The following is a 22,447-nucleotide window of genomic DNA, read 5'->3' as shown; positions in this document are numbered from 1 at the left end:
AGTCTTAGCTAACTTGGAGCTGGCCAGAGTTCTAAAAGACCCTGCCTGGTCTAACCTTGCCTTCCTATTCAGCACACCAAACCTGAATTGACCTGAGGCCAGGGGGCTTGACCCCACTTGACCTGACCTGATGCAATGGGACTTGACCCCACTTGACCTGACTAGATTGGATGTGACCAGACTTGACCCGATGGGGGTCTTGCATTAACCCTTCTTTCTTGTACATGCCTTGCTGGTTTCAGTACCTCTGGGCACTTTGAACCAAGTCAGACAGGACAAATAGTGGCTTATACACTGAGATAATGTCACTGCAATCTTCTGCCCTCCCACCAGCAATGTAGAAAGCAAAACAGTGTCACTAGGAACAAGAGATAATGTAGCAACACTACTCCTACAATGTCCGTGGCAACTCCTCTGCAGTACACCAGTCAAGATTGTGTTTGCTGACAAAGCAACCCCATTGGACATGCAGAAAAGGCAACAATCAATGCATGTTATCCCAGGCTACGCCCTCACATGCATATAAAAAGCACAAAAACAACAACAAAAGATATTGTATTGCTGGAAAAAGTGCAGGAAAGGGCAACTAAAATGACCAAGGGGCTTGAGCAACTCCCCTATGAGGGAAGATTACAACAACTAGTATTGTTTAGCTTGGAAAAATGGTGAGTAAGGGGATTGATGATAGAGGTGCAAAAAATTATGCCTGGTGTGGAGAATGTGGATTTTTCTCCCTCTCAATACTAGAACCCGGGGTCATCCCATGAAGCTGATTGGTGGGAGAGTCAGGACAGATAAAAGGAAGAGGTCGGAATTAAGATTGCTGGGAGAATTATCAACAACCTCCGATATGCAGACGATACCACCCTAATGGCAGAAAGCGAAGAGGATCTCAAGAGCCTCTTGTTGAGGGTGAAAGAGGAGAGTGCAAAAGCTGGTTTGAAACTCAACATTAAAAAAACTAAGATCATGGCATCTGGCCCCATCACTTCCTGGCATATAGAAGGGGAAGAAATGGAAGCAGTGACAGATTTTACTTTCTTGGGCTCCAAGATCACCGCAGACGGTGACTGTAGCCATGAAATTAAAAGACGCTTGCTCCTTGGGAGGAAAGCTATGGCCAACCTAGACAGCATAGTAAGAAGCAGAGACATCACCTTGCCGACAAAGGTCCGTCTAATCAAAGCTATGGTTTTCCCAGTAGTAATGTATGGCTGTGAGAGCTGGACTATAAGGAAGGCTGAGCGCCGAAGAATTGATGCTTTCGAACTGTGGTGCTGGAGAAGACTCTTACGAGTCCCCTGGACTGCAAGGAGGTCAAATCAGTCCATCCTAAAGGAAATCAACCCTGAGTGCTCATTGGAAGGACAGATAATGAAGCTGAAGCTCCAATATTTTGGCCACCTAATGCGAAGAGAAAACTCCCTGGAAAAGACCCTGATGCTGGGAAAGACTGAAGGCAAAAGGAGAAGGGGACGGCAGAGGATGAGATGGCTAGATAGCATCACGGATGCAATGAATATGAACTTGAGCACGCTCCGGGAGAGAGCGCAGGACAGGAAGGCCTGGCATGCTATGGTCCATGGGGTCACGAAGAGTCGGACACGACTGAACAACAACAACAACTTCTTCAGACAGCACATGGTTAAACTGTAGAATTCACTGTCACAAGACATAGTGATGGCCACCAATTTGGATGGCTTTAAAAGGGGGTTGGACAAATTCAAGGAGGAGAAGGCCATCAATGGCTACTAGTCCTGATGCTTCTATGCTACCTCCAGTATCAGAGGCAGTAAGCCTATGTACACCAGTTGCCAGGGGACATGGGTGAGAGGGTGCTGTTGCACTCATGTCCTGCTTGTGGGTTTCCCCTGGGCAGCTAGTTGGCCACTGTGTGAACAGAATGCTGGACTAGATGGACCCTTGGTCTGATCCAGCATGGCTCTTCTTATGTTCTCAAGTAAAGAGCTGACAGCACCTTCCCCAGTACAGACCTGACTAGTGCTAGGGGTAGGAAGGCAGCCACCGTTACCTGTTAACCATAACTTCTAGGGCTCCTTGCGGACAGGAGCTTGAATCCTCTGGCAGCCCACACAAAGAGCAGCAGTGGCCTGTACATCATAGACCTTTCAGAAGAAGGGAGGAAAGGTTGTACTGTGTGATTAGGCATGTGCATCCCTGTGTGGGTATCTGCTGCTCAAGCCATCCATCCTGCTTTTAGAGAATCAACAGAGTAAGACCTGACTGTCCTCAGCCCAAGTGATTTCTGTGTTTAATAGTAATAATGATAATACCATACATTTCTTTGATTTTCCTTGTATCCTCTAATCTCAGCAGCTTTGAATATTTGCAGGTGCTGTCTTTGTTTTTTCTCACTGCCTGCCTCACAATTCAGGAGGTTGTTTTTGAAAAAGCAGGATTATTCCTATATTGTCAACTTTTGTCCCTCCTTTGCAAAGTAAAAAAGTGTGTTGGGCAGATGCATAGAAGCCAGCAGTAAAGTTCACAAAACAATGTTAACTTTTTCCTACTTTCCACAGTCACAACAATAAAACCTGAACTTGGAACGGTTAAGTATGCTGATTACAAACAGGTTAGTTCCCAAAAGTAAGATTGTATCAAAGATGTTGTCATGGAGAAATTCTTTTTTAGTTACCTTATGAGGCCCCAGTTATGTAAAACTTAAAACTGGCCCCAAGATTTTCATGAGAGCAGGCTGATGATTCACTTTCCAGGAAACAGCAGTAGCTTGGGAACAATCTTGCATCCAGTGCCTTTTCAATTGCAATATACCTTCCTCCAGATGGATGTGATGATCTTAGACAGTATCTTTATCTTGTTAGCACAGTATACTGTGACCTTTGGGTTGATCTAATAAAGGAATTAAGGTGATAAGGATTTTGGAAATTTTCTGATAGATAGATAATCCCTTCCATCCCCATTTGCCTAATTAATAACACATAGAGAAAGCTTTGAAGCACGTCCACTCTAACTTCCCTATTGGTTAGTCCCTAATCTGCAAGGTACACTAAATCATGACACCTTGGCCTTGATTAGCCAAGAGGCCCAATACAACGTTTCAGCTCCCAAAGTGTCCTTTTTGAGGAGGCTTTTGCCATAAGGAGGTTTCAAAAATCACCCATCCTGGGCTGCTTTTTTTAAACATGCTGCTTTTCTAGCTTGCTAACTTTCAGTGTCTTACAGCTGGAACAGCAAATTAACATCAGTCCAAATCCAGAATAAAGAAAGCATGTTTTCTTTTGGTTTCTTTTTCTAATTTGACTGTACCTGATGGGACTTTATCTCTGAAATTTTAACATTTAATTTAGGGAGCAATATTGTGGCATCTAGACAGCATCTGAAGGGCCATAGGATAGTTCAGATTCCCTGATCCAAGACAGCGCTCCAACCTCAGAGGGGGGAATTAGTGCTCCCACTCCCCTTCATCTCACAGCTGGCACAGAAAGAACTGCACTGGCTGCTCTCTGGGGTTGGGAACTTGACCTTGGAGAAAGGGGTGTTTTGGCGGGAGGAGAGGGGAGGGGAGGAAACTGGAGAGGCCAGGATACAAATTAACCTGAAGCCTCTCCAGGCACCTTCCCTCCCCATCCTAAACATCCCAGCTAGATGGGGGGAAAGCTCATCTAGCGAAATATGCAGGGTGGGAGGATGAGGAGGTGAAAATTGCCTCTGCCGCACCTCCCTTTCCACATAGGATGATTGGGGGGCTTATGATCATCGAGGATGATAGACCTGGGTTTATGATGCACCCTCCTAAGCAATTTCTCTAAACGTGATCCTTGCCTTGAAGAATAGCTATCTAGGGCTATGGTGGCACTGAATGTGGTAAATTCCTGAGGATGGGCTTTTCTTGGAACCCAGAAACCCTTAAGTAAAGGAGGGGGCAAGCCCCCTCAGGGGAACAGGTTCATTGCAGATGTACACCAGTTTTACTGTGTTCTTTTTACCCAAAGTAATTGCTTTTTATATACTTTTAAAAATGATTCTACCAAGTTAATTTAGTATCATGTTAATCAATGTATCATGTTGCAGTATAGAAAGTTCTAAAGCTGAGAGTGGCCTAATGAGCCCCATTCCTATTTCTTTATCTTTGTACTTTTCTGAAAATTACTAAACACAGGCCTTATAAAACAGTTTAAACATTGCCCATGTTCAGAAAAATTACGTTTGCAAATAGGAGGTCCATGTTACTAGGTTTTGATGAAGAATAGGGGACTGTGTTTATTTATAAGGCTTTCAGACATTTGATTCTACACAATCGTAATTTTTACTTTGATGTGCAAAAATCTATAGCTGGCACATGAGAGTAATCTTGGAAATATTCTAAGATGAAAGGCTTGCATCAAGAGGCATCTTGACCACATCAGCGCAACAACAAAGTTCACAAATGTGAAATGAGCAAAAGTGCTTTTCCTCTTCCTGCAGCCAGGAACGAGAGGGCTTGGCAGATGATGCTTTAATCTTTTCCAAAGAGATTGTATGAAATGAATAAAAATGTAATGTTGCACTCCACAAGCAAGCTTTCCCTTATGGTTTTTACTTACAGAATCTCGGTGGGCTCTTTTAAACTACCCTTTCAATCCCATTAAATATCTGTACAAGCCTCTTATCAACAGTATTGTAGTTTGTAGCAGGCATGAAATTAGAATTGATGAACGCAATTTTTCATCCATATTTCCTCCCCTCCCCTATGTACACAAAACGGCAGCATTGTCAATGACTCTTTGGATGTCAGGTTTTGAGGTTTGCAAATTTGGTGATAATTGCTCTTCTTCAGACTCCTCGGAGCTCTTACAATCTATGCAACAGGATTCAATTGACTACCTCAGATAGCCTTTGGAACACTATCTTTAATAAGCACAAAAATAAGCATGCTGTGATATAGATGAGATGGCTCAGCTGGAATGACCCTCCAAAGCATAATTTGAAGGATCATGAATGAATGGCATGTTCCCTACTCCCCTCTTGTATACATCTTCTCCCTATTTCCTGTTCAGCACAAACTGCAGTTTGCTGTGTACGCTGAATTTGCAAACTATGGTTAGAGCTTGCCCTCCCAACCAGAACCAGAAATGACTTCCCAACTAGAAGCCATGCTAGCTCACGCCGTTGTTTGCCAGTTCAGACATCATGGCACAAGGGGGCACATGAGCCACATTTTGCTCGTGATCCTCCCAACCACGTTAGGTTTTTCTATCTTAGAGGAGAGGCTTGTTATTAAGTCATATCATTCTAATGGGAACTTAGCAATAATGATGTTTGAGAAAAAGTTAAAGCAAATCTTTCTTGTGTCTGTTTCATTTTACGTTACTTGTTACAAAACAGAAAATCTTTGATCCTACCCCAAGTGTACATATTCTTTTGCTGTGTTCACATGAGCACAGTTTTTGCAGTGGGGCCAAGTAAAATACTTGTAGTTACTTGCAAGCACTACTAGTTCTTGCAAAACAGGTGGTCATTCTCAAGTGCAGACTTTATAATTATATGACTTATTACAGCTTGAATTCTGCATGCTGCTGCAATACCCTAACCCACACCCTCATTTTTTTTTCAAACGGAGGCTTATTGAAACATATGAAGGGAAAACTTCTGCCTCATATGTACGGTGCGGCTTGGTATATGTTAGAATGTTGGCTGTTATTGTGAGGGAGGCTTCATGTTATATTTGTTTAGCCATACAAATCTCCTGTTTTAGACACTTCTAGTAAGTTCTGTTGGACTATATGGTTGCCAAACTGAGGCCATTGATCTGTAGTGGAGGTACACTAACAATTTTGGTACCACCCTGAGTGAATTACTGAGGTCCAAACGTTGTCATCTTTTGAAAGAGATCTGTCTTTTATTTTCCCTCCTAGATCACGGTTGCTGATCTTCCAGGATTGATTGAAGGCGCCCATGCTAATAAAGGAAGAGGCCACAAATTCTTGAAGCACGTGGAAAGAACAAAACAGCTTCTCTTTGTTGTAAGAATACACTCTGTTGCTTAGCTTCTTTGTCAGGTTTAGGGTGCCCCATTTAATTTAGGCTCTGTGTATCCAAACTAGTAACCTGGGATAGCTGCCATGGAATATCTGATTATTACATTATGCCATGGTATTACTGACATTATAAATGAAATGTTAACATGTAGCAATTACTCATTTAGATCAAGGACAGCCAAATCCTACAGCAGGGGTGTCAACCCTAAGGCCTATGGGGCTAAATCTGGCAAGCCTGGGGACCCAGTCCGTGCCTCTGGGTTTCCCCAGGTGGCCATGGCCCCTTGCCCAAGCCCCACCCCCTTCCCCTGACTACCTGTTATTTGGGGGTTTCTTGGATTTTGCATAGTGTCCCTCCCGCATTCTAAAAGGTTGAAATGCCTCTCCTAAGGCTTAGTTACTGGCAATAAGAGATTTAAGCTACAATGTGCTGGTATTTTTGGCTCCACCCCTTTTGCCTTTGGCCCTCCCCTTTTGCTTTCAGCCCTGCCTATCACTGGAACTGAGCTCCTGAGAGAGCTTCTCTGGAACTGAATTTGGCCCTTGGGCTGAAAGAGGTTAAACAGCCCTGTCCTACAGTGTTGGAAACCTGTTCAGACATATCATGATGAAATGTTTCTGTTGACATACAACGTTGCACATATATTTACCAGTGTGAATTCTGTACGATTTATGGCAATTCGCTTTTCAGATGAAGTAGATTTATGAATTGGATCCACTAATGGAACCTCCAGGATTTCCGCTTCTGTTATAAATGCTGCTGAACATCCCATATAAATAAGGCTTTCAGATAACTGGAAAAGCAGTGAATAATTTGTAGTGAATTAGGTAGCTAGTAAAGGGGAAAGGGGGTGACTCGTGATGTGATGCTAGTAAGAACTAGAGTAAGACAAAAGCAAACTGTGTGAAAGGCTTACCATAGAATGGATGTAGACCAGGGGTGGGGAACCTCTTTTGGCCATGGGAAGGGGGCATTGCCATCTGGGAACTCCTAGAGGGTCAGTGTGGGACCCCAGGAGCACTGTATTTGATTCCTGGGCCTGAGATTCCCTCACCCTTAATGTATACAGATAATAATGGAACACAGAAAATTATGCAAATAGATTAATGGTTTCTTTGTCTTGGGAACTGTTCAGAAATATCAGAATGGATAATATTTCCTGAAAATACTGCTTTGTTTATGAATGTATAATAACTACCTCACTAGCTTCCCTTCATCCTTGCCCATCATCTTGATGGTGTTTTGAATAGTGAAGAATTATATGAGAGACTATTTGATTGTGTGTGATTTTTAAAAATTCAATCTTTCAGGTCGATGTATCCGGGTTTCAGCTCTCTTCTGATATGCCATTCAGAACAGCCTTTGAAACTGTAGTATTACTAGCAAAGGTAAAGTTGCTGGTCCTTTTATTTATGGATGTGCTTTCTACATATTGTAATATGTGTATGTTCCATCACATGAAACATGTATAGAAAGACTATACAAAGCTTGAGTTCGAAATATTTATCTGTATGGCAAACTTATTAAAATCATAAACTTGAGAATTGTCAGCAGAGGCCTTGTTGTGTGTGAGATGTCTGAGGTCTGGAACAGTCCAGATATTGCAAGGGAGTACTGATCATATATTGGCACTTTGCTAGGCACTTCGTTCCTCATTAATTTCATTTTCCATCAGTAAGCAAAAAATTACTTGTTTTCGGGTGGAAGTGAAAAAGCAAGATGTTTTAGTCTTCAAAATGTCTTCCTCTTATTAACTAGAAAACATGCTATTAACAAAATCTGTGGTGCAGAGTGATAACTGTGTCCATGAATTCCAAATATATATAATCTTTTCAGGAATTCATAATTGAGAGACTCATGTACTTCCAGGTTGTACAATGGCACATTTTAAGTTGACTTCATGTGCTTATTCCATCATTTGTATGAAGTTAACAGACACACATCTTCTAGTTCAATTGTGATTGTTTATACTATATTCCAGGAGGAGGCAGTGTGGTGTGCACAGGCACCAATGCATCCCAGATATCTTTCTAGTTGCTCACCAAGGTACTCTACCCCTCTCATTTTTTTTATTAACAGATTTTCTGACCAGCAGCTGGAATTTCTGTGAAATAAGTTTCTGTTCTGAAAACTGTGGGTTCAAAGGAGTTGTTCAGTGTGTTGGGGCCCAGACTCCAGCTCTGCCTTATACTCAGTCTTTTGGGCAGGTTATTTGTCCTTTGACACTCCTCCCATGGCAGCCATTTTGTGGTGTGCCCAGGACAGTTTATCAAATAGCTAAATATGCCTATGGCCCTAAAAGGTTGCCTATCCCTGCTATAGGCACACATAGTGGACCCTTGTGATCTGTAACACATGAAGCAGTCCTAAGGCAGGCAACCCAGCTGCCTCTATCCTTAACCTAGCTACTTTTCCTTCCAGCTTGCCTCCCAGAGAATCCTGAAGGTCTGTGTGGCAAGTGCTAGATATTTACCAACCACATTCTGGGAAATGATCCACTAATGCAAATTCAGTATGCCTTGGTGCATTGCTATTTGGCTATGCCTGTGGTCTGAAGTACAGCTACTATGTTTGCTATTCTTCATTCTAAAAGCAGAATATATCCAACACTTCCACGATATGTTTTTGTCCAAGATTTTACCTGCAATATAATTCTAAATTACATTAACTAGGTCTGTCATTTGAAGAAATATTAGCTGATTAATCATCTGGCTTTCAATTAATTTTCATATGCATAAAACCAATTTCTTAATTGAAAAGGACCACATTTTCTTTACTTCTAGAAATAATTTTATCTTCGAGCACTAAACAGTAAAACAGATATCATCCAGAGCATCTGCTTCTATATAGAGAGGTTTCATTCCAAACTAGCATAGCTAAGAACTGGCTTGCTGGAACATATCAATGGTTCATATTGGATAGCATCCTATTCCAAACTGTGGCCAGCCAATCCTGGTTAAGAACTGTGCCCCCCCCCCCCAACAGCTGGTATTCACATATAACATATAAATGCACCCTCCACCAACAAACAGGATTTTTGTCCTCCGAGAGCAGTGGGAACACAATGTGGTACTAAAAGGGTGGAAGGGAAGGATTTAAATTAAACAGTGTTGAAGATTTAAAACCTATTTCTGACTTTGGCACTACATGTTGGGTAGTAAAGAAATCAATGCCAGCTTTCCTTTAGCTGGATCATCCTGGCTCCCCTTTGCTTAGGAAAAAGGCCTACCCTCAGAACAAAGTTAGAAGCAAGTGAAGGACCCTGGAAGACATCCAAAAACAAAGCCAGTTGAGAAGGAAGACTGGAGGGGTAAAGGAGCTCAAAGAGAGCATCCTCCTGACTTCAAATGACCCTTCTCTACAGGCACTGTTATTAAAATGTTCACTTTGGCATATTTGGTAGTGGCAGGTGAGAGATGGGTGTGCAGCAGTAAACGAGACCTCACTTGTGTGTCCCACAATCAGTGGTCTCTTTGTTACAGGTGAGTAGCACAACTGACATCTGTTGTTTCTGGCCTGGTAGGGAGGAAAGCTGCAAGTACATAAATAGGTTGGCTTGTTGGAGAACCTGGGCAATGCTTGATTAATCAGGTCTGATATTTTAATCAAGCCCAGCAATTTTAGTCAGTTAACAGCACAATCCTATACATGTCTTGTTGTTGTTGCTCAGTCGTTCAGTCGTGTCCGACTCTTCGTGACCCCATGGACCATAGCACTCCAAGCCTTCCTCTCCAGCGCTCTCTCCCGGAGCGTGCTCAGGTTCATATTCATTGCATCCGTGATGCTATCTAGCCATCTCATCCTCTGTCGTCCCCTTCTCCTTTTGCCTTCAGTCTTTCCCAGCATCAGGGTCTTTTCCAGAGAGTTTTCTCTTCGCATTAGGTGGCCAAAATATTTGAGCTTCAGCTTCAGTATCTGTCCTTCCAATGAGCACTCAGGGTTGATTTCCTTTAGGATGGACTGATTTGACCTCCTTGCAGTCCAGGGGACTCGTAAGAGTCTTCTCCAGCACCACAGTTCGAAAGCATCAATTCTTCGGCGCTCAGCCTTCCTTATAGTCCAGCTCTCACAGCCATACATTACTACTGGGAAAACCATAGCTTTGATTTGACGGACCTTTGTCGGCAAGGTGATGTCTCTGCTTCTTACTATGCTGTCTAGGTTGGCCATAGCTTTCCTCCCAAGGAGCAAGCGTCTTTTAATTTCATGGCTACAGTCACCGTCTGTGGTGATCTTGGAGCCCAAGAAAGTAAAATCTGTCACTGCTTCCATTTCTTCCCCTTCTATATGCCAGGAAGTGATGGGGCCAGATGCCATGATCTTAGTTTTTTTCATGTTGAGTTTCAAACCAGCTTTTGCACTCTCCTCTTTCACCCTCAACAAGAGGCTCTTTAGATCCTCTTTGCTTTCTGCCGTTAGGGTGGTATCGTCTGCGTATCTGAGGTTGTTGATAATTCTCCCGGCAATCTTAATTCCAACCTGTGATTCATCCAACCCGGCGTTTCTCATGATGTACTCTGCATATAAGTTAAATAAGCAGAGTGACAATATGCAGCCTTGTCGTACTCCTTTCCCAATTTTGAACCACTCGGTTGTTCCATGTCTGGTTCTTACTGTTGCTTCTTGACCCTCGTACAGGTTTCTCAGGAGACAGGTAAGGTGGTCTGGTACTCCCATCACTTTAAGAATTTGCCAGAGTTTGTTGTGATCCACACAATCAAAGGCTTTAGCGTAGTCAATGAAGCAGAAATAGACGTTTTTCTGGAATTCTCTTGCTTTCTCCATGATCCAGCGAATGTTGGCAATTTGATCTCTAGTTCCTCTGCCTCTTCGAAACCCAGCTTGTACTTCCGGTAGTTCTCGGTTTGCATACTGCTGAAGCCTAGCTTGTAGGATTTGAGCATAACCTTGCTGGCATGTGAAATGAGCACAATTGTGCAGTAGTTTGAACACTCTTTGGCGTTGCCCTTCTTTGGAATTGGAATGTAAACTGACCTTTTCCAGTCTTGCAGCCATTGTTGAGTGTTCCAAATTTGTTGGCATATTGAATGCAGCACTTTAACAGCATCATCTTTTAGGATTTTAAATAGCTCAGCTGGAAGACTGTCATCTCCGCTAGCTTTGTTGTTACTAATGCTTCCTAAGGCCCACTTGATTTTACTCTCGAGGATGTCCGGCTCAAGTTCAGTGACCGCACTATCATGGCTATCAGGGACATTAAGATCTTTCCTGTACAGTTCTTCTGCGTATTCTTTCCACCTCTTCTTAATCTCATCTGCTTCTGTTAGGTCCCTGCCTTCTTTGTCCTTTATCATGCCCATCTTTGCACAAAACGTTCCCTTGAGATCTCCGATTTTCTTGAAGAGATCTCTAGTCTTTCCCATTCTATTGTTTTCCTCGATTTCCTTGCATTGTTCATTTAAGAAGGCCTTCTTGTCTCTCCTTGCTATTCTCTGGAACTCTGCATTCAGTTGGATATATCTTCCCCTTTCTCCCTTGCTTTTCGCTTCCCTTCTTTCCTCAGCTACTTGTAAAGCCTCCTCAGACAGCCACTTGGCTTTCTTGCATTTCTTTTTCTTTGGGATGGATTTAGTTGCTGCCTCATGAACAATGTTACGGACCTCCGTCCATAGTTCCTCAGGCACTCTGTCTATCAGGTCTAATCGCTTAAATCTATTTGTCACCTCCACTGTATATTCATAAGGGATATGATTGAGGTCATACCTGAATGGTTTAGTGGTTTTCCCTACGTTCTTCAATTTAAGCTGAAATTTTGCAACAATAAGCTCATGATCTGAGCCACAGTCAGTTCCAGGTCTTGTTTTGACTGACTGTATAGAGCTTCTCCATCTTTGGCTGCAAAGGACATAATCAATCTGATTTCGATATTGACCATCTAGTGATGTCCATGTGTAGAGTCGCCTCCTCTACTGTTGGAAAAGAGTGTTTGCTATGATCAGTGTGTTCTCTTGGCAAAACTCTATTAGCCTTTGTCCTGCTTCATTTTGTACACCAAGGCCATGCTTGCCTGTTATCCCGGTGATTTCTTGACTTCCTACTTTAGCATTCCAATCCCCTATGATGAAGAGGACATCTTTTTTTGGTGTTAGTTCTAGAAGGTGTTGTAGGTCTTCATAGAACCAATCAACCTCAGCTTCTTCGGCCCCAGTGGTTGGGGCATAGACTTGAATTATTGTGATGTTGAATGGTTTGCCTTGGTTTCGTACTGAGATCATTCTGTCGTTTTTAAGATTGTACCCCAGTACTGCTTTTCCCACCCTTTTGTTGACTATGAGTGCTACTCCATTTCTTCTAAGGGATTCTTGCCCACAGTAGTAGATATGATGGTCATCTGAATTAAATTCGCCCATGCCTGTCCATTTTAGTTCTCTGATTCCCAAGATGTCGATGTTCAATCTTGCCATCTCATGTTTGACCACCTCTAGCTTACCTTGATTCATTGATCTGACATTCCAGGTTCCTAAACAATATTGTTCTTTACAGCATTGGATTTTCTTTTCACCACCAGACACATCCACAGCTGAGTGTCCTTTTGGCTTTGGCCCAGCCGCTTCACTCTTTCTGGCGCTACTTGGAAATACCCTCTGCTCTTCCCCAGTAGTATATTGGACACCTTCCAACCTGAGGGTCTTATCTTCCGGCGTCATCTCTTTTAGCCTTGTGATACGTTCCATGGGGTTTTCTTGGCAAGAATACTGGAGTGGGTTGCCATTTCCTCCTCCAGTGGACCACATTTTGTCAGAACTCTCTGCCATGCCCTGTCCGTCTTGGGTGGCCCTGCACGGCATAGCTTATGGCTTCACTGAATTACGCAAGCCCCTTCGCCACAACAAGGCAGTGATACATGTCTACCCAGTGGTAAGTTGTATTCAGCTCAATAGGGCTTACTCCCAGGAAACTAGGTATAGGATTGCAGACTAATTGTATTAACATGGCAGCTGTAGCAGTATACTCAAGCAGATAATGGTTCAGTGTGCTTCATTTAGATTTAAATAGGTATGCTGCATTCTAAAGACCATGTGCCTCAGACTTGCAGTCTGTATATCTATGACACTGAGCTTCTGTTACTCACTGAATTAATTGGGAATCTAGATGTACACCTATCTTGATATATCCTTTATTGTATGTATGTGTTTATTTACTGAACACTGTAATTACTGAATTAAATGCATGGGAGCATATAAAACCAAATGTTTTAAAGAACAATATTTTACAAGTGGTTTATGTTTGAAGGAGCTGGAACTATATAAAGAAGAACTTCGAACTAAATCCGCAGTGCTTGCTGTTAATAAAATGGATTTGCCCAATGCACAAGAAAAACTGAATGAGCTTATGGAACAACTACAGAGTCCTCAAGGTGAGATAAGTTTGCACAGCTCCTTTTAAGATAAGATATTCCCATATCTTTGGCACGAAGCGACCAATGAGTTATGTATATTTGTGGAAAGAGTTTCATTCCCTGGTAGAGCTCCTAAAAAGAACAAAGAACTATGTTTTTTTGTAATGGACAATGTAATGCATGAACTAATAACTATGCACAGTGGGCCTTCATAGCTGGTAGTATGTACATTTCCATCTGCATCGTACGGCATTATGCTGATAGGGTATCCTATGCCTGATGCACATATGCATCTGATCTCTACCACCCATGTGCTGGATGCTTTCTGTATAGTTCCAACATGAATGTTCATAGTTGAGCATAGCTCCAACTGATGTTGGAGTCATGACTGGGTAGTCATGACTGGGGAAGGCAATGGCAAACCACCCCGCTATAGTCTGCCATGAAAACGCCAGCGTAAGCAGGCGTCCCTACAGGGGTCAGTAATGACCCGGTGCTTGCACAGGAGGAACCTTTCCTTTTCCTTCCAACTGATGTGCACCCCCTGTTGTATATATATAGATCCTAATCCAACGAGAGGGTCTTCGCCTCTTCAGTAGACCATGGTGATTAAATATAAATCATATATTTAATTTGTTGTTCAGTCGTTCAGTCGTGTCCGACTCTTCGTGACCCCATGGACCATAGCATGCCAGGCCTTCCTGTCCTGCGCTCTCTCCCGGAGCGTGCTCAAGTTCATATTCATTGCATCCGTGATGCTATCTAGCCATCTCATCCTCTGCCGTCCCCTTCTCCTTTGGCCTTCAGTCTTTCCCAGCATCAGGGTCTTTTCCAGGGAGTTTTCTCTTCGCATTAGGTGGCCAAAATATTGGAGCTTCAGCTTCATTATCTGTCCTTCCAATGAGCACTCAGGGTTGATTTCCTTTAGGATGGACTGATTTGACCTCCTTGCAGTCCAGGGGACTCGTAAGAGTCTTCTCCAGCACCACAGTTCGAAAGCATCAATTCTTCGGCGCTCAGCCTTCCTTATAGTCCAGCTCTCACAGCCATACATTACTACTGGGAAAACCATAGCTTTGATTAGACGGACCTTTGTCGGCAAGGTGATGTCTCTGCTTCTTACTATGCTGTCTAGGTTGGCCATAGCTTTCCTCCCAAGCAGCAAGCGTCTTTTAATTTCATGGCTACAGTCACCGTCTGCGGTGATCTTGGAGCCCAAGAAAGTAAAATCTGTCACTGCTTCCATTGCTTCCCCTTCTATATGCCAGGAAGTGATGGGGCCAGATGCCATGATCTTCGTTTTTTTAATGTTGAGTTTCAAACCAGCTTTTGCACTCTCCTCTTTCACCCTCAACAAGAGGCTCTTGAGATCCTCTTCGCTTTCTGCCATTAGGGTGGTATCGTCTGCATATCGGAGGTTATTGATAATTCTCCCAGCAATCTTAATTCCGACCTCTGATTCATCTAACCCAGCATTTCTCATGATGTACTCTGCATATAAGTTAAATAAGCAGGGTGACAATATGCAGCCTTGTCGTACTCCTTTCCCAATTTTGAACCAATCGGTTGTTCCATGTCTGGTTCTTACTGTTGCTTCTTGACCCTCGTACAGGTTTCTCAGGAGACAGGTAAGGTGGTCTGGTACTCCCATCACTTTAAGAATTTGCCAGAGTTTGTTGTGATCCACACAATCAAAGGCTTTAGCATAGTCAATGAAGCAGAAATAGACGTTTTTCTGGAATTCTCTTGCTTTCTCCATGATGCAGCGAATGTTGGCGATTTGATCTCTAGTTCCTCTGCCCATTTGAGAATGACCCATTGGGGTTGTGGGCCCAACTTACACAGTGATGCACTGAAAAGAAAAATAACATTACTGCTACCCCCACAAGCATGCCACAACAGCGGGTGTACACACCAGCAGAGGAAATGGATTGGATCTATATATTTAATACAACACCCCATAGATCCAATCCATTTCCTCTGCTGGTGTGTACACCCGCTGTTGTGGCATGCTTGTGGGGGTAGCAGTAATGTTATTTTTCTTTTCAGTGCATCACTGTGTAAGTTGGGCCCACAACCCCAATGGGTCATTCTCAAATGGCTGCACTATATTTTTCCTTGTCAGTTTATCTCTTCTGTTGTTAATCTGCTCTAAAGTTGTGTAACTGTTTAGCCAATAAATAAGGCAGCAACAAAGGTTGGGTTCAGGGAGACCAAATTTGGTAATAATTTTATGATGTCATGAGTGTCCTGCCCAACGTGCCAGATCCACTAACAGGGCATTTCAGGTAAACCTTTTTAGTTACTGCAAAAGAAGAAGCATCTTTCAGTCTAGCTATTTATTTTAAAATAAAATATAACCAAGCTATACTCTTTGGGGTGATTATTATAATGAGCAAAAATAAACCCCATGCTTTTTTAGTGTTTGGAATCACTTCTGATAGCAGTTGATTTTTACCCACAGCGTGGGTAACAGGAGATAAGAGCAGAGTGCAATGTTTAATTATCCTAATGTCTAAAAAATAAATATGAGGTAAATTAAAATTAAGAGCACTTAGATCTTGTTTTGCTATATTCAATATACAGCTAGTTCGCTATCCAACACAAATCAGATATTAACTTTGTCATTGATAAAGAATTCATCAAAGGGTAGGGCTTGAGACTTTGATTTGGATTTAGGAAACTTACAGCACAAGTCTATGCATGTTTACTGAGAAGTAAGTCCCATTGTGTTCAGTGAGGCTTGCTCTTTGGTAATATATATAGAATTGCAGTTTCAAATTCCTGATCTGGTTTGAAGCTCACTTAAGGTGCAATGCTATGCACACTTAGACACAAAAAGGTCTACAACTCCCAGCATGCCCCAGCCAGCATGGCTGGCTGGGGCATGCTGGGAGCTATAGGCCTTTTTTCTGTCTAAACATGCATAGGATTGCACCCTTAGACAAGTACCTGTCTTTCATCCTAGCCAACCACATAGAGTTGTAGTGATGCTAAATGCTAGAAAGAGTCTTGGAAGACTTAGAAAAAGGGTGGGATACAAATCAGGTGTCTCTTCTGTCAGTAGATGCTGGCAAGAAGTATTCTGGGCCAGCAACCACTTCCACTGCCCTCTTCTAACATCCTTGTAGTTCAAAAACTAATTATCCTCACTTCCTTGGACTGGAATATATTCAAACAGCCCTGATTTTAGGCTCATGTTTATCCTTCTTACCTTACACAACAAACATACTTGATAAACTTGACTAAAGAATTAGGAAGCTATGGGATGTATTGAGAAGCAATGGTTAAAGGATGGTACACAGCTCATGTAGTTCCATTTAATGTTAAATTTACATCAACTGTTTCTGTATGTTAGTTAAATTCCATTTGTAGGAAATGTTATAGTGGCATTATACTACATATATTAATTGTAAGGTATATAATTTCAGATTATATGCAGTCGTTCCCAACAGATATGATTCCAGAAGTCACTGTCGAGTTCAAAGAGGTCATCCCTATATCTACATATACTGGTGAAGGAATTGAAGAAATAATTAGGTGTTTAAGAAAAGTACTAGATGAAGACGCTGAGAAGAAGATTGAAGATTATCAGAGGAAGCAACTTCATGCATTGCATCTCTCAGAAACATAGTAGCTCTTTATACTTGAAAGCCACTGTATGATGATTAAGAGATCAGTCTTTGCAGGCCTCTCAACTGAACTGAATTTGTGCAAGCCCAGAACTATTCTCTCTTTCAGCCTACCATTTTAAAAGCAAAAGAGAGTATGTTTTCCAGTTTCTGTGAAGCAAAAAATGTATATTATGATTTTTATTAGATCAATTTGTTATCACATGTGTGCAAGTCTTCAAGTTACATAGTACTCTTAGGGTGCAGTCCTACAATTCCCAGCATGCCCCAGCCCAGCCATGCATAGGATTGCACCCTTAACCAAGCAAGTTGTAGAATACATTTCTAAAGATGTAAATAAATATGAAATTATATATAAATACACTGAGGCACTCTTTCTGTTTCCTTTACCAAATATTTCAAGAGTGGTATCCCTATTTTGACTGAATACATCACTGTGGGGCAAGAACACACAAAACTACATCTGCTCACTTCCTTGAACTATTTTGGGCAGGAATATTTAAAATTACTAATAAAACTATTTAGCAGCAACAGTGCTAAATATGACATTGGAACATCTGCTGCAAGTGGGCTAATGAGAGCAGAGTGCAAGGTTGGTTCTTTCCTTTTTTATGTATGTTCATTATTGCTTCTGGGCAAAAAAATCCAAATTAAACCAAATCTTACTTTTGTACCACAGAAATGCACATTTTGTACTCAGAATAAATTGTGCTGTTTGCCTAAATTGGGTAGATCACCCCTTACATGCACAATCCATCCCCTTTTGGCATTAAAAAAGGCTGATTGGAGATGGATGCAACTAAATTGTAATGGAGGCAGAGAATAATGGGAGACTTGACATTTATATGCTAGGACTACTAATTTCCCCCCATAATAGGATCAGCAGTTGTATTGGCTCCACAAAAGGGGTCTGAATTATCTGCTATGATGCCTTGGGAATAAAGCCACTCCTTTGCCCAGGAGCAATATCTAACGTACAAAAAGAAAAGAAAAGTGACAAGCTTGCACTCTGCTCTTTCTGGCCTACCTGACAAATCTCAAATAGGTTTTGAGATTTCTTGCCCATGCTGTTAAAGTTAAAACATGTAAAACAAATATTAAAGCTCCATTTCCATATAGGCTTAAAGTCTGATCACCCAAAAACAACCCAAATGAAAAGTTGTGTGCAATTTTGGAAACATTGCAAGACCTAGGCTTTGGCTAATCTCCTGGGAAAGGAAGATCAGCAGTTGCAAGATAGCTAGTAAGAGGGCCTTGGTGTCTTCATGTTGGTGCACAGCGGAGAGAAGTGATCTCTCAGCTATATTGGGCCTAAGCCATTTAGGCAGAAATCCTATGCTCCTTGGGAGAGTGATTGAGGGGCTGTTGGATGCAGCAGACCTCTCCACTGGTGGAGGCCTCTCTGGTGATACAGCCCAAGCTCTGTCGTTGTACTGTCATGGTGCTCCATGGACAGTGGGGCCAAAAAATCAGGCATTCTTGAGGCCTTGGATCTGCCAGAGTTCCCTTGTTCTCCTGACATGCCTTAGAAAGGATGAAAATGTGTGCTGCATTTACTTTCTCTTCCATTATTGTCAACAGGAGCAGGGAGGGGGAAAACTGGGAAATCTGTGCTCCCCCCCCACACACACACACACGTTTTCTGCTCAAACCAGCGGGGCTTAGGAAGTGGCACTTCCTTTGCCAAACATTGTTTCCCTTCCAGCCCCTACTCTGTAGGGTTTTCTAGAAGATGGACAGCATCCTGAAAAAGAAAGATGCTGGAGCACTGATGTAACGGGCTTCCTTTCCTGCAGAGGTAGGCAACCTTTTTTCTGTCGGGGAGTGCATTCCCTTGTGGGTAATCTGTTGGGGATGCATTTCATGTTGTGGGTCACCTCATTTCTCTCTGCCAAAAAAGAGATGATGCTCTTGCCAAAGGTCTGATCGCATTGAGAGGGCTTTTGAAATTAAGCTGAAGGCCACAAGTGACCCACCCTGTTTATACTGGCTTAACATTACTGCTGTAATGCTTTTCAGGTTCTCTTTAAAGAAATCTGACTGACTTAATGCTTTGTATCTTGATTTTGGATGTTCTGTAGGCACACTTAAACCCAGTGAGTCTGTTCTGTGCACATAATAAACAATAAACATCACAGGTAAAGGTTGTTGTTCAGTCGTTCAGTCGTGTCCGACTCTTCGTGACCCCATGGACCATAGCACGCCAGGCCTTCCTGTCCTGCGCTCTCTCCCGGAGTGTGCTCAAGTTCATATTCATTGCATCCGTGATGCTATCTAGCCATCTCATCCTCTGCCGTCCCCTTCTCCTTTTGCCTTCAGTCTTTCCCAGCATCAGGGTCTTTTCCAGGGAGTTTTCGCATTAGGTGGCCAAAATATTGGCGCTTCAGCTTCATTATCTGTCCTTCCAATGAGCACTCAGGGTTGATTTCCTTTAGGATGGACTGATTTGACCTCCTTGCAGTCCAGGGGACTCGTAAGAGTCTTCTCCAGCACCACAGTTCGAAGGCATCAATTCTTCGGCGCTCAGCCTTCCTTATAGTCCAGCTCTCACAGCCATACATTACTACTGGGAAAACCATAGCTTTGATTAGACGGACCTTTGTCGGCAAGGTGATGTCTCTGCTTCTTACTATGCTGTCTAGGTTGGCCATAGCTTTCCTCCCAAGGAGCAAGCGTCTTTTAATTTCATGGCTACAGTCACCGTCTGCGGTGATCTTGGAGCCCAAGAAAGTAAAATCTGTCACTGCTTCCATTGCTTCCCCTTCTATATGCCAGGAAGTGATGGGGCCAGATGCCATGATCTTCGTTTTTTTAATGTTGAGTTTCAAACCAGCTTTTGCACTCTCCTCTTTCACCCTCAACAAGAGGCTCTTTAGATCCTCTTCGCTTTCTGCCATTAGGGTGGTATCGTCTGCATATCGGAGGTTGTTGATAATTCTCCCAGCAATCTTAATTCCGACCTCTGATTCATCCAACCCGGCATTTCTCATGATGTACTCTGCATATATGTTAAATAAGCAGGGTGACAATATGCAGCCTTGTCGTACTCCTTTCCCAATTTTGAACCAATCGGTTGTTCCATGGCTGGTTCTTACTGTTGCTTCTTGACCCTCGTACAGGTTTCTCAGGAGACAGGTAAGGTGGTCTGGTACTCCCATCACTTTAAGAATTTGCCAGAGTTTGTTGTGATCCACACAATCAAAGGCTTTAGCGTAGTCAATGAAGCAGAAATAGACGTTTTTCTGGAATTCTCTTGCTTTCTCCATGATGCAGCGAATGTTGGCGATTTGATCTCTAGTTCCTCTGCCTCTTCTAAACCCAGCTTGTACTTCCGGTAGTTCTCGGTTCGCATACTGCTGAAGCCTAGCTTGTAGGATTTTGAGCATCACCTTGCTGGCATGTGAAATGAGCGCAATTGTGCGGTAGTTTGAACACTCTTTGGCGTTGCCCTTCTTTGGAATTGGAATGTAAACTGACCTTTTCCAGTCTTGTGGCCACTGTTGAGTGTTCCAGATTTGTTGGCATATTGAATGCAGCACTTTAACAGCATCATCTTTTAGGATTTTAAATAGCTCAGCTGGAAGACTGTCATCTCCGCTAGCTTTGTTGTTACTAATGCTTCCTAAGGCCCACTTGACTTCACTCTCTAGGATGTCCGGCTCAAGTTCAGTGACCGCACTATCATGGCTATCAGGGACATTCAGATCTTTCCTGTATAGTTCTTCTGTGTATTCTTGCCACCTCTTCTTAATCTCATCTGCTTCTGTTAGGTCCCTGCCTTCTTTGTCCTTTATCATGCCCGTCTTTGCACAAAACGTTCCCTTGAGATCTCCAATTTTCTTGAAGAGATCTCTAGTCTTTCCCATTCTGTTGTTTTCCTCGATTTCTTTGCATTGTTCATTTAAGAAGGCCTTCTTGTCTCTCCTTGCTATTCTCTGGAACTCTGCATTCAGTTGGGTATATCTTCCCCTTTCTCCCTTGCTTTTCATTTCCCTTCTTTCTTCAGCTACTTGTAAAGCCTCATCAGACAGCCACTTGGCTTTCTTGCATTTCTTTTTCTTTGGGATGGATTTCGTTGCTGCCTCCTGAACAATGTTACGGACCTCCGTCCATAGTTCCTCAGGCACTCTGTCTATCAGGTCTAATCCCTGAAATCTATTTGTCACCTCCACTGTATATTCATCAGGGATATGATTTAGGTCATACCTGAACGGTTTAGTGGTTTTCCCGACGTTCTTCAATTTAAGCCGAAATTTTGCAAGAATCAGCTCATGATCTGAGCCACAGTCAGCTGCAGGTCTTGTTTTTACTGACTGTATGGAGCTTCTCCATCTTTGGCTGCAAAGGACATAATCAATCTGATTTCGATATTGACCATCTGATGATGTCCATGTGTAGAGTCGCCTCTTGTGCTGTTGGAAAAGAGTGTTTGCTATGATCAGCATGTTCTCTCGGCAAAACTCTATTAGCTTTTGTCCTGCTTCATTTTGTACACCAAGGCCATGCCTGCCTGTTATCCCGGTGATTTCTTGACTTCCTACTTTAGCATTCCAATCCCCTATGATGAAGAGGACATCTTTTTTTGGTGTTAGTTCTAGAAGGTGTTGTAGGTCTTCATAGAACCCATCAACCTCAGCTTCTTCGGCCTCAGTGGTTGGGGCATAGACTTGAATTACTGTGATGTTGAATGGTTTGCCTTGGATTCGTACTGAGATCATTCTATCATTTTTAAGATTGTACCCCAGTACTGCTTTTCCCACCCTTTTGTTGACTATGAGTGCTACTCCATTTCTTCTAAGGGATTCTTGCCCACAATAGTAGATATGATGGTCACCTGAATTAAATTTGCCCATGCCTGTCCATTTTAGTTCGCTGATTCCCAAGATGTCAATGTTCAATCTTGCCATCTCATGTTTGACCACCTCCAGCTTACCTTGATTCATTGATCTGACATTCCAGGTTCCTAAACAATATTGTTCTTTACAGCATCGGATTTTCTTTTCACCACCAGACACATCCACAGCTGAGTGTCCTTTCGGGTTTGGCCCAGCCGCTTCACTCTTTCTGGCGCTACTTGGAAATACCCTCTGCTCTTCCCCAGTAGCATATTGGACACCTTCCGACCTGAGGGGCTCATCTTCCGGCGTCATCTCTTTTAGCCTTGTGATACGTTCCATGGAGTTTTCTTGGCAAGAATACTGGAGTGGGTTGCCATTTCCTTCTCCAGTGGACCACATTTTGTCAGAACTCTCTGCCATGCCCTGTCCGTCTTGGGTGGCCCTGCACGGCATAGCTTATGGCTTCACTGAGTTACGCAAGCCCCTTCGCCACAACAAGGCAGTGATCCATGAAGGGGAGGTAAAGGTTACTCTCCCTATTATGTGCCCTACATGCATGGGGACTTTACATGGGGAAACATTAAAAATATAACACCTCTGCACTTTAGATGTGCAGT

The 22,447-nt window shown here is 42.7% G+C and overlaps 1 protein-coding gene across 3 annotated transcripts in view; it reads left to right on the top strand.

Moving 5' to 3' along the window:
* The window catches only part of GTPBP10 (GTP binding protein 10), a 33,470-nt gene extending 14,339 nt beyond the window's left edge, over positions 1-19,131 (top strand). The window contains exons 6-10 of one of the 3 annotated variants that reach the window (XM_084858934.1): positions 2,541-2,593; positions 5,877-5,984; positions 7,311-7,388; positions 13,255-13,378; positions 16,792-19,131. In XM_084858934.1, coding sequence (XP_084715060.1) covers positions 2,541-2,593; positions 5,877-5,984; positions 7,311-7,388; positions 13,255-13,378; positions 16,792-16,994 — 566 coding nt within the window. In that variant the 3' untranslated portion in view covers positions 16,995-19,131. The remainder of the gene's footprint in view (positions 1-2,540; positions 2,594-5,876; positions 5,985-7,310; positions 7,389-13,254; positions 13,379-16,791) is intronic. The other 2 variants (XM_084858935.1, XM_084858936.1) reach the window with 2 other exon arrangements.
* The last annotated feature ends 3,316 nt before the right edge of the window (positions 19,132-22,447 follow it).

This window comes from Heloderma suspectum, chromosome 5 (assembly GCF_057233095.1).
Source record: "Heloderma suspectum isolate Gila_16-S chromosome 5, 16-S_ref, whole genome shotgun sequence".
NCBI lineage: Eukaryota > Metazoa > Chordata > Lepidosauria > Squamata > Helodermatidae > Heloderma > Heloderma suspectum.
The sequence above is the reverse complement of the archived record's forward strand: the minus strand, read 5'-3'. Positions and strand labels throughout refer to the sequence as shown.